A 12,807-nucleotide genomic window follows, 5' to 3' on the forward strand; every position below is an offset into this window, starting at 1 on the left:
TGGTGCCTCAACTGTGTGCAGATGGTGAGAGGATGGTCACATGGGCAAACTTTAGGACCCCATTTGGGTAAAACGATCATTGCAAATGCCGCATAATAAGGCAATCTAAAACAATCAGGTCCACTGCTATGTTGTGCAAGCCTAGTGGGTAAATTTACATGTGGGTAGAATTTGGTGAAAGTAAAGGCGCTACTATGGCTTGGATTTTCATGCCTGATCCTGAGGGAGACAAAATATGTTGCCATGTACTAAACTCCTTGCCTAGGAGAACAAATTGCTGAGATGGTACTAGGTTGGATCTTTCCTTGTTGATGAGATTAGAATCATGTTCACAGAGACAAAAAAAAAAACAGCACAGAGCTCAGGACAATCACATCAGCAGTCTCCCTGCTGATTTTTGCATATGCAGGTGTTTTTAAAAGTCAAAATTATTGCCACATCAATTTTTAAGTAATGTCATCATGCATACGGTCATATCAGACTGCTGTAACACATAGCCTGCAGAAGTAGAAATAGCAGTTAACACATGCACAAAAGATACAAGGAAGAGTTCCTATCATGGGGAGGCAAAGGCCTAGGGTAATGTATTTGAAATAGAAAGTTTGTTTTCCAGTTTTTTGTAAAATACGATGAACTGGCTGATTACTGAAGTAAAATAATGCAATATGATAAAATAAATACAACACATATTTCCAAAGGTTAATATAGCAATACGGTTTGAAAATACTGTTTGGTAAAGTAATGAGGTCATTGTCGAGCATCAGAAATGAACAAAAATTACTTATCACCTCATTAATATGCATGGATCTTGCTCATTATCATTCCCTCTAAGAGCTTGATGATACAAGTGATAGACTGACATATGGGCAAAGATAATCAGAATTTTCCAGATGCTTTTTAAAAATGTACCATTGGAAGAATTTTCCATTACCATTTACACGACTTGCGAAGCAAACAACTGTGCAATTATAAATCCAAAAACCTTGCAGTTTGATCTATCAATCAAAGACTGTCCATAGACACTATACACCTAAAGTTAGCATGAATATGCAATGAAAAATCCAAAGATGCAGTTTGATCTATCAATCAGAGACTGTCCATAGACACTATACACCTGAAATAAGCATGAATATGCAATGACAAATCCAAAGACAATGCAGTTTGATCTATCAGTCAATGACTGTCCATAGACACTATACACCTAAAGTAAGCATGAATATGCAATGAAAAATCCAAAGACCTTGCCATTTGATCTATCATTCAAAGACTGTCCATAGTCACTATACACCTGGAGTAAGCATAATTATGCAATGACAAATCCAAAGATGTTGCCATTTGATCTATTCAAAGAAAGCAGCTCATTCTCAAATGTAATTGCATGATAATGGTGACAAAAAAACTTGGTGCAAGTAACTGAAAGAAAGTAGACATATCATATGGAATGTAAAATTAAACTGTTTGCTCCTGTGATTGTGATAGTTGATCTCTAGGGCTGAGAATCAATGGGGGTGTGAATCTTCCCTGAAGTAAACTACACTGACAATAGATCTTGGAAACTTGACTTATTGCGTGGAAACCAAACAATGTATAATGTTGGTTCCAGTAATCTTTATCTTTCAGAAATCTACCTATTAAAGATTTACTGTCAACCATATGACAGACTTGACGATACTGTGCATAGATGATTTACAGCATAGGTTTGATTGCATAATTTTGATCACGGCAGAAGCAAATAAGCCTGCTGGTAACTTCCTTTGAAAGTACTGGAAATGACAAATAAAGTACACTTTGCAAGATGGAATGTACTTAAAACTGTAAAAGATAATTCAAATGATAGGACCAAGACAGTTATCAATCTGTAGCCATCCACCTCTTTCACACTTACGAATATAGATTTGTTTATAAAATCCCAATTTTTACTATGCAGCCCAGCAAAATGTTTCATATGTATTCTTGATGCCAGACTATGGGATACTAAATTCCAGGAGATATACTCAAAAATAACTAAAATGTAAAACTAAGTTCTTACAAAAACTGATTATGCATTTTGTCATTTGCTTCCAAGAACAGCTTAGCAAAAAGGTGGCTTCTCTGACCATGAAAGAAAATACTGTCTTTTTTAGTTTAAAAACTGTCATCTCCAAGCATGAAACGATTAGTTATATTAGTTCCAAAATGGCATCTCTGACCTTGAAAAGACTGGCTATATTAGTTCCAAAATGGCATCTCTGGCCATGAAAAGACTGACTATATTATTTTCAAAAATGGCATCTCTGGCCATGAAAACATTGGCTATATTATTTTCAAAATGGCATCTCTGACCATGAAAAGATTGGCTATATTATTTTCAAAATGGCATCTCTGACCATGAAAAGACTGGCTATATTAGTTTCATAATGGCATGTCTGACCATGAAATGATTGGCTACATTAGTTTCAAAATGGCATGTCTGACCATGAAAAGACTGGCTATATTAGCTTGTTAAAACGAGACTCAAGCACAACTTGCTTCATGTGGCCCTTAATATCTTGTTAAAACTGTTAGTACAGAAAACAGCCATGTATAAAACTTTATTATGAAAACTGTTTTTTTAAAAAAAGAAAACAACTAAGTATAGAATTTAATGAAATCTTGATTCAAATGCAATGCACCATCTGCCATTCAATAAGTGTGCACTGAATGAAAGAAATCCCATGTTAATTTGGCAACCTTAGCTTTTACCCAGCGGAATAAATGGTACATTTGTTCACAGGTATATTAAATAATGAAAGAAATCCCATTCAAATTTGGCAACCTTAGCTTTTACCCAGAGGAATAAATGGTAGATTTGTTCCAAGGTATATTAAATAATGAAAGAAACCCCATGTTAATTTGGCAACCTTAGCTTTTACCCAGAGGAATAAATAGTAGATTTGTTCCAAGGTATATTAAATAATGAAAGAAATCCCATGTTAATTTGGCAACCTTAGTTTTACCCAGAGGAATAAATGGAAAATTTGTTCCAAGGTATATTAAATAATGAAAGAAATCCCATGTTAATTTGGCAACCTTATCTTTTACCCAGAGGGATAAATGGTAGATTTGTGCACAGGTATATTAAATAATGAAAGAAATCCCATGTTAATTTGGTAACCTTAGCTTTTACCCAGAGGGATAAATGGTACATTTGTTCACAGGTATATTAAATAATGAAAGAAACCCAATATTAATTTGGCAACCTTAGCTTTTACCCAGAGGAATAAATAGTAGATTTGTTCCAAGGTATATTAAATAATGAAAGAAATCCCATGTTAATTTGGCAACCTTAGCTTTTACCCAGAGGAATAAATAGTAGATTTGTTCCAAGGTATATTAAATAATGAAAGAAATCCCATTCAAATTTGGCAACCTTAGCTTCTACCCAGAGGAATAAATGGTAGATTTGTTCCAAGGTATATTAAATAATGAAAGAAACCCCATGTTAATTTGGCAACCTTAGCTTTTACCCAGAGGAATAAATAGTAGATTTGTTCCAAGGTATATTAAATAATGAAAGAAACCCCATGTTAATTTGGCAACCTTAGCTTTTACCCAGAGGAATAAATAGTAGATTTGTTCCAAGGTATATTAAATAATGAAAGAAATCCCATGTTAATTTGGCAACCTTAGCTTTTACCCAGAGGAATAAATAGTAGATTTGTTCCAAGGTATATTAAATAATGAAAGAAATCCCATGTTAATTTGGCAACCTTAGCTTTTACCCAGAGGAATAAATGGAAAATTTGTTCCAAGGTATATTAAATAATGAAAGAAATCCCATGTTAATTTGGCAACCTTATCTTTTACCCAGAGGGATAAATGGTAGATTTGTGCACAGGTATATTAAATAATGAAAGAAATCCCATGTTAATTTGGTAACCTTAGCTTTTACCTTGAATGATAACTATCCAACTTGTTCCAAGTTCTATATATGTTACACATGTATATAAAATTCAATACCTATTTTGAGAACTAATCAGTTTCTGAATGGTTTGTTTCTATTTTTGATAAAAGTATAATTCCAAATGCTGACAATATGCATACAAATATACAAGAAGACACCATGCAAGAAAGTAATGGTTTTTTAAAAAATCTTTTCCTAAAGAAACTATGAAAAACGAAGATTTTTTTTACTCAAATAGAGTTATAAAATTTGTTCATAATCAAGGGAAGAATAATTAAGTGTCTCACCCAGAGTTCTAAAATCTGTTCCTAATAGAAATGGAGAATAATGAAGTTTCTCACCCAGAGTAGAGTTCTAAAATCTGTTCCTAATAGAAATGGAGAATGATGAAATTTCTCACTCAGAGTAGAGTTCTAAAATCTGTTCCTAATAGAAATAGAGAATAATGAAGTTTCTTACCCAAAGTAAAGGATATTACCAATATCATGCTCAAACTTTAGAAACAGATCTAGTTCCTCTCTGGACTCGATCTTAACAGCTTCTTTTTTGTTCATCTCCTCTAGCAGACTGTACGGCATGACCTGTAGATAAGAAGACAAACAAAACATTTAATAACTACTGTATGGGAAGACATTTATATTAGAAGTAAAAAAAAAAACATTTAATTACTACAGTATGTGAAGATATTTATATTAGAAGTCAAATGACACCTTTAATTACTACTGTATGGCATAACCTGTAAATTAGAAGGCAAATAACACATTTAATTACTATTGTATGTGATGACCTGTAGATTAGACAGCAAATAACACATTTAAGTACTATTGTATGGGATGACCTGTAGATTAGAAGGCAAATAACACATTTAATTACTATTGCATGGGATGACCTGTAGATTAGACAGCAAATAACACATTGAATTACTATTGTATGAGATGACCTGTAGATTAGACAGCAAATAACACATTTAATTACTATTGTATGGGATGACCTGTAGATTAGACAGCAAATAACACCTTTAATTACTACTATGGGATGACCTGTGTAGATCAGAAGTCAAATAACACATTTAATTACTACTGTATGGCCTGACCTGTAGATTAGATGACAGATAACACATTTAATTACTACTGTATGGGATGACCTGTAGATTAGAAGGCAAATAACACATTTAATTACTACTGTATGGGAAGACATTTATATTATAAGTCAAATAACACATTTAATTACTACTGTACGGGATGACCTGTAGATTAGAAGTCAAATAACACATTTAATTACTACTGTATGGCAAGACCTGTAGATTAGAAGGCAAATAACACATTTAATTACTACTGTATGGCATGACCTGTAGCTGAAGGCAAATAATACATTTAATTACTACTGTATAGGAAGACATTTATATTATAAGTCAAATAACACATTTAATTACTACTGTACGGGATGACCTGTAGATTAGAAGTCAAATAACACATTTAATTACTACTGTATGGCAAGACCTGTAGATTAGAAGGCAAATAACACATTTAATTACTACTGTATGGCAAGACCTGTAGATTAGAAGTCAAATAACACATTTAATTACTACTGTATGGCAAGACCTGTAGATTAGAAGGCAAATAATACATTTAATTACTATTGTATGGCATGACCTGTAGTTGAAGGCAAATAACACATTTAATTACTACTGTATGGCAAGACCTGTAGATTAGAAGTCAAATAACACATTTAATTACTACTGTATGGCAAGACCTGTAGATTAGAAGGCAAATAACACATTTAATTACTACTGTATGGCATGACATGTAGATTAGAAGGCAAATAATACATTTCATTACTACTTTCAGATTTATTGGATGCTGAACATTGAGTGTTGACTATAATTTGTTCATGATTACTATTGATTGATGTGTAGAATGTAATGTATTCATGATTGCTATTGATTGATGTGTAGAATGTAATGTGTTCATGATTACTATTGATTGAAGTGTTGATTGTAATTAGTTCATGATTAATATTCATTGATAAACACATGACGTAGGAGCAACTGCTTTATATTGACTTATCTTGATTTCTGTTAAAGAAGCAAACTTTTGATTTTTTGCAACCACCTATTACAGTGAGGTGAAAGCAAAGTATACAAAGATAAAATGTCACTAAATTTCTTCTCAGATATGGACAGTACCATATGTCTCTCATTATAAACCCCTCTCAAACTTCCACAACATTTAGCAAATTCCAGGGGATCTTTTTCAGTAAAAAGCCCACTACCTGTTTATCATTATAGTAACCTGGCATGACCCCTGTGAATATCACAAGATAAATAGAGTAACTACATACTCCAAACATAACAATATTATAACCATGTATGTATGACCCCTGTGAATATCACAAACAGGGTAACTACTTACTCCACACATATCAGTATTATAACCATGTATGTATGACCCCTGTGAATATCACAAACAGGGTAACTACTTACTCCACACATCAGTATTATAACCATGTATGTATGACCTCTGTGAATATCACAAACAGGGTAACTACTTACTCCACACATACCAATTTTGGGTTATCAATGACTGTAACAACAAGTTTTACACAAAGTCTGTGACCATTCTACTGAGTTATCAATGGATGTAATGACAGTGTGTAATGCCTAAAATCTGTCTCTTTTCTATTGGGTTCTCAATTGCTATAATGATAGTATGTAATCTTCATTATCCTCTTTGAAGCAATTATTTTTCATTATTGAAAGTATGAAAATCTACTTAAGTTATTACTTTCTGTTAATCTTGAATTTGGTTGATTACATGAAAATAAAAAACAATAACTCAGTCACATGTACCTTGACACCTGCAGCCTTAAGCCTCATCAGGTGCTCTTCCAATATGAGCCACCTCACTGGAATGGGCTGACCCCAATATGGCTGCTCAGATGCAAGCTGTATAATTTTCTGTTTTAACTCATCCAACTTCTGGTCAATTATGGTGTTGTCAATGGCGAAGTCCTCATCAGCCAGGTGAACTATGGTTGGCTTGGTACCAAGATATTCATACCGAATCTGCCGAAAGTAACTTTGACACACCTCTTCTCTGTAATCCTAAAATCAAAAAAATATTACTAACAAATGTTATCTCCAAACATCTATCTCTGAATAGGTCTGGTATGATGTCTCTGGATAGGTCTGGCATGACAGGTTTTAGACATAAAATTGGTGATTGTTAATTATCCTCAACGGCCTATTTTTCACCGAGATGAAATCTTTCCAAGCCACAATCAGTTTATATGGGATTTATATGTTTTGACATTAGCATGGTTTCAAAACTGGAACAAAACAATGGTTGTGCATTATTGTACTTCCTTAAGGCAATTTATCCATATCTGACTTGAACAGTAAATCTGTTTGCTAAAATTATGATGGAAATTCATGCAGGACTTCAAATTAGCACCTTTTTCATTTAAGATCACTATAATTCATTTAGTGACAAGGCCATACTAAAAATGACTATCCATTCACAAGGAGTAGCAAGGCCATACTAAAAATGATTATCCATTCAGAAGGAGCAGCAAGGCCATACAAAAAATGACTATATATTCTGAAGGTAAAAATGACTATCCATTCAGAAGTAATAAGGCCATACTAAAAATGACTATCCATTTAGAAGGAGTAGCAAGGCCATACTAAAAATGACTATCCATTCAGAAGAGTAGCAAGGCCATACTAAAAATGACTATCCATTCAGATGGTGTAGCAATTGCAAGATTTTCACGATTGTTACTATCACAACCTTTCTGTCAGATGTCCGAGGATCATCATCTGTATTTACGACCAACTAATCCATGGGATGAATGTGTGGCTTAAGTTTCATCCTCCAAGTAGTTAAGGGAGAAGTAAAGATAATAAACGTGTACTCTGGAATGGACGGACCATTACATAAGTTCTTCTCATTTATGACCAATATGGCTAGAAAGTTACATATATTATTATAATTGCAAGTAATTGACATACCTAATACGTGTATTACAAACTTGTACTTTCTAGCTATCTGGAACCTTGATGACTATTTGGTCTTACTTACAACTATACCTACCTGCTGGATCTGATCCACATGTGTTCCCACCAGAATCACAGGAGGGGTCTTTGCTTCTGGGAATGGTGCACAAGAATGTATGGAGTTCAACCAAACTTGTACAAGCTCTATAAAAGGAAAGTTACACAGAAATGTCATAACTATAAGAAAGAAGGACTGTCATCACAAAATTTATAATGTTCACAAGGTACTGATGCAAAGCTGCTAAACAAACATGGCAGACTAATGGAAATGAATTTTTACCACTTAACTGTTAGCAATTCATTTAACCAATTAGTACATTTCTCATATTTTTGGAGAAGAGTATCTTGATGGAACCAAGGCTCTACTGGCCAAAAGGAATTTCTGGGAATACAAGGCCAGACCATTTCCTTTATAAGTGATAGTTGTTGAAATTCATGTTGGTGTTATTAAATGTCACATGGGCACAATTTAATTTCAAGATCAACTAGACATTATTATGAGTCTGCTGGTGAACACACCATGTTGATATGACCATCATTTCAGGAGTAACAGCTATATCAACATTTTCAAGGTGAATACTGTGGTGGCCATACCAGCAGTGTAATATTCATTTTTAGGACAAAGTAGACTTTGAGATTAATGTGTGTGTCAAGTTATGATGCAATCCTCCATGTAGTTTATGAGAAGTAGCCATCATAAATTTGTACCAACAGATGTGTAAGCTATAGACAACAGTCCAAAGGTCACACTATATGGTATAACGGTACCAATTGCGCAAGTCCAGGTGGGCAGAGCTTAAGGTGTATGGAACATTGTATTCAGAATTAAAGAACAAAACTAGCTGTGATTGGTGCATTATGTAAGACTTGTACTTTCTGTTTGGCTTAAAAAAAAGTTGAGCCTCTTGGCAACATGTGAGTTTGTGTTAATTTCTATCTAGATCATATTTTGTATTTTTTATGATTTTTTTAAAATATGGTACACATGACTGAAAATGTGCTTGTTGTGACTAGATAACTCTTACCCCTGTCTAGTTCCAGTAGAGTTATCTCTCTTAAATGCAATGGAGTACCTGGTTATGTCATTGTCAAATTGACAATCTAGCATTGTTCTATATGACAGCGTGTGACATGCATGCCCAAGTAGGACAGAAAGTATATTTATTTCACGAAACATTAGCATTGAGGTATATGGAAAAACAATTGGTACCGTGATACCATATGCTATTGTCAACCAGTAGAGGTAATAAAGAGACCCTTTCATGTATTCTTACTGTCATGGTCTATGACCAGTAGAGGTAATAAAGAGATAACTGAACCTCCAACCTGAAAATGTCAAACTTTTTTTGTACAGTCATATGCATGCTGTCAATCAGTAGTGAAATTAGGTGGTTTTTATCAAGGTGCACAAAACAATCAACTTATTTTAAGTCACTGATGATTAATTTACAGCGTAAAGTGAGAAAGATACATAAATCTTGTGTACCGCATACTTTGGGAGAACAACATCCGGGATGATTCTGCTATAAGAAGACCATCTGGCGGCCCAAATTTCCATTGACAGCTACATAATATTTCTTTGGAAATATCCTAACTGAAAGTGGGCTTGCCTGAACATTTCACTCATTCTATTCACACCCTTAACATGTGTTAATAGAGTGAAACTGTGTCTTAACCATTATCCCATTATTAATCTTAGAAAAATTTGGCACTGTTTTCAAGCCACTTTAAACTAATGTTTCTATAGATAAACTTACCATAGACTTTGCATAATTTAATTCCCTCCATATCAAAATAGCAATCATCTGTCACTGGATCTGTAACTTGCTTACTGATATCTGAAACAAGGAGATATATTGCCCGATCCGTTAGAAAAGTCTGATGTGTCATGTAAAAAGCAAACTGACCAGCAAAGTCTACCATCGTTAGAGGTATATCTGTGTCTTGCTTTAGTTTATCTGCTTTAGCATGCAACAATTTCAAGATTTCCATTGCTGGGTCATCACTGATCTTGCCAGCAGTTGACTCCATTTCTTTTGCACCTTGTTCATTGCTTTGCTTTGATGGAAATTTATCTGGTTCTGAGCTAGATTGAATGTCCTGACCAACAGGTTGCAAACGCAAGACATGGTCACCTGCATGATCCTTTTTCTCCCTTTGATATATAATCTCAACTTGCTTCACTGTCTTGTCAGCCAAATTCCTCTTCTGTACTTGATCATTCAGGACTTTGGCTAGACGCTGCAGTCGCAAATCCTGCTCTAAATCTGAAATAGATCAATCCTCGAGCTGAATCAGCAGTTATTTACTTTAACGTCCATAAGCAAAATGATGTATTTGGTATAATTACATTTTAATATATAGCGAATTATCCTATATTTACAAGATTGGTGCCTGATAACAATTCAAATCTGTCTGAATATTTTGTTCTGAAGTTGCCTTTACAACTCTTTTATATTATAAACATCCAACATAATTCAATTCAAAATATCTGTATGTACTTTAACCTGAATATTAATATAATGAAGTATGCATCTTTGCTAGAACATGTACCGCAGTACATTCCTAATGAGCTGTTATTGGTGGTATTTCTGTAACTACTACACAGCTAAACTTTATACTTAAAGGGGACGAAAACCCGGAAATGCACAATTTTATTGTAAATAGAAGGATATATAGTAGTTTGTGCATATAATCTATCCCGACTATTTGTTTGTTTGCATCTATTGTATTTGCACAAACATTTCATGCAAAATATTGTCCTGTAATCAGAGATCAAACGGAAAGAAACTGCCGCGAATTTGTAAGCTCCCTTCCATACAAGCTGGATGTGACGTCATCGTTTAATGAATAAGAGTTGTATTCATTTGTGCAGTGAAGTGTCAAGTAGAAACAAGATGGTTCAATGCACAGCTCAAAAATGGCATGAATAATATCAGTTCTGAACAATCCTTAATTATTTTACTCTTTACCTACCAAATGAAATAACGTTAAAGAAATGTTTATGCTTTTCATTCAATGTTTCCAACATCAATTTATTATGCACGTTTGATTTTGTATGTAACTGCATTGGATAAATATGCATTTTTTTAAAGTCTGTGTGTTCATATAAACTCATTAGATTTCTTATAACTACACACACCGGAATACCACGATACAATTTTTTAAACAAATGTTACTGTTAACTTTCTTGATTGATAAATCTATTATAGCAACATTATTCATTAATGTGGTAATTACTCTCAAACTCGGACCAGGCTGATTCGGTACAAATCGCTAATTGATTCGGTCCATATATCTGGCTGATTCTCCAAACTTCCAAGCTGATTCGGACCATGTGAAATGTTATTCAGTTTAGTCCAGGATTTAAATGTGACATTTAAATTTGTTTTTAAAGATGATCTTCTCATTATGTCGCAAGTAGGTTGAGCAGTTCAAATATACATTTAAAGTAACAAAATCCCATTAGTACACATGATCATGGTATTGTTATATATAATAAAATAACGTAATAACGTTTATTGTGCATCGGCAATTTAGTAGTGAAATATTTTTTTAAACTTCTTGTTCAACTTTAAACAGGTTGTTATATTGAGAAATAATAAAATTACGAACACTGACAAAAAAAAGAAATAAACTAAATGATGGGCGTAGTACATGATAGCTTTCCAAAACCATCTGAATTCTGTGCATTAGCCATGATGTTGAACTCAATAGCGACCGGATTTGCTGAGTAGGCATCAATGATGGTTTTTATTGAGTTCAAGTATCATTCGTCAATGGTTAGCAAATCTCAGTGTGAAAAATCAGATTAAATTGTTCAGTTAGAGAGATGAAACTATAACCCTTTGGATTACTGACGGCAAGAATTTAGTCGATTTCGGGTTATAGAGGTCCATGCCATAAAGTCGTCTCAGGATGACTTTAGTTATTAGGTTGGATCCCTTTCGTGTATAAAACTGCAGATGTCACATCATGCTTACACCTGCTCTAATTTTCCAATTAAAATGCATTTAATGATTTGAAGAGCAGAGCAAAAGGGATAGATGCCACTTCTTTTTCATTAAGTACAGAAGCGGCGTTGATCAAATTGAAAAGTTGAAAAACAACAATAAATAAAGCCCTAACAACCAGGGTGAGTTCTCCATAATTCATGATCAGCAATGCAAGTGTGTGTAACAAGATAACCGGGTGGGATATCTCGGATTAACAACAGAACACGTTTTGACGACACAGATATATGGTTTAATGTGGCGATTTATATGAGTAGTGGATGATGAAGATGTGTGCGTATTTATAATCCAAATATTGGATCTATTTAACAAAAAACGCACAGTTTCAAAGATGAAAAAAATATACAAATAAATTTAGATAGTAACCCTAAAACACAGGATAAATGATTTCACAAATGATTCAATAATGGAATGATGAATATAGTTCACTCAAATAGTAAACAATGTAAGCATTTACACATAGTAAAAAAAATGTATTCGCTCAGGTAGCGAAATTATGTCACTAAACAAGAACGGATATACAATCTATCCTTCCAGTCCTGAATAATACACTGGGTCTTACTAACCCAAAATTAGCATACAGCTAAAAATACATGTGTGGAGATGCACTCCGTCACCCGTGCACCTTATCCGCTCCACAGCTCCTCTGAATCAATTTCACAACCAATATAGACTCCGGACCCTCGGAATACTATGATCACTTGAAATATTAGACCCTCCGGACACTTGAAATATTAGACCCTCCGGACCCCCTGGTCTTTTGACGGCTCTACAGCTGGGTCACCTTAGTCCCTCTGGACACTCCGGACGCTAGA

The 12,807-nt window shown here is 34.1% G+C and overlaps 1 protein-coding gene and 1 long non-coding RNA gene across 3 annotated transcripts in view; both read right to left on the reverse strand.

Moving 5' to 3' along the window:
* LOC149791125 (uncharacterized) overlaps positions 1-12,807 on the reverse strand; it is a 422,332-nt gene that overhangs the window by 45,888 nt on the left and 363,637 nt on the right. The window lies entirely within an intron of this gene.
* The window catches only part of LOC149791124 (uncharacterized), a 97,115-nt gene that overhangs the window by 45,888 nt on the left and 38,420 nt on the right, over positions 1-12,807 (reverse strand). For both annotated transcript variants that reach the window (XM_089973045.1, XM_089973046.1), the window contains exons 3-6: positions 9,737-10,246; positions 8,017-8,123; positions 6,771-7,025; positions 4,382-4,503 (exon numbers count right to left, since the gene is read on the reverse strand). In XM_089973045.1, the coding sequence (XP_089829171.1) occupies positions 4,382-4,503; positions 6,771-7,025; positions 8,017-8,123; positions 9,737-10,246 (994 nt within the window). The remainder of the gene's footprint in view (positions 1-4,381; positions 4,504-6,770; positions 7,026-8,016; positions 8,124-9,736; positions 10,247-12,807) is intronic.

This window comes from Sinohyriopsis cumingii, chromosome 10, assembly GCF_028554795.1.
Source record: "Sinohyriopsis cumingii isolate HCF-2022 chromosome 10, ASM2855479v2, whole genome shotgun sequence".
In the NCBI taxonomy this organism is placed as follows: domain Eukaryota; kingdom Metazoa; phylum Mollusca; class Bivalvia; order Unionida; family Unionidae; genus Sinohyriopsis; species Sinohyriopsis cumingii.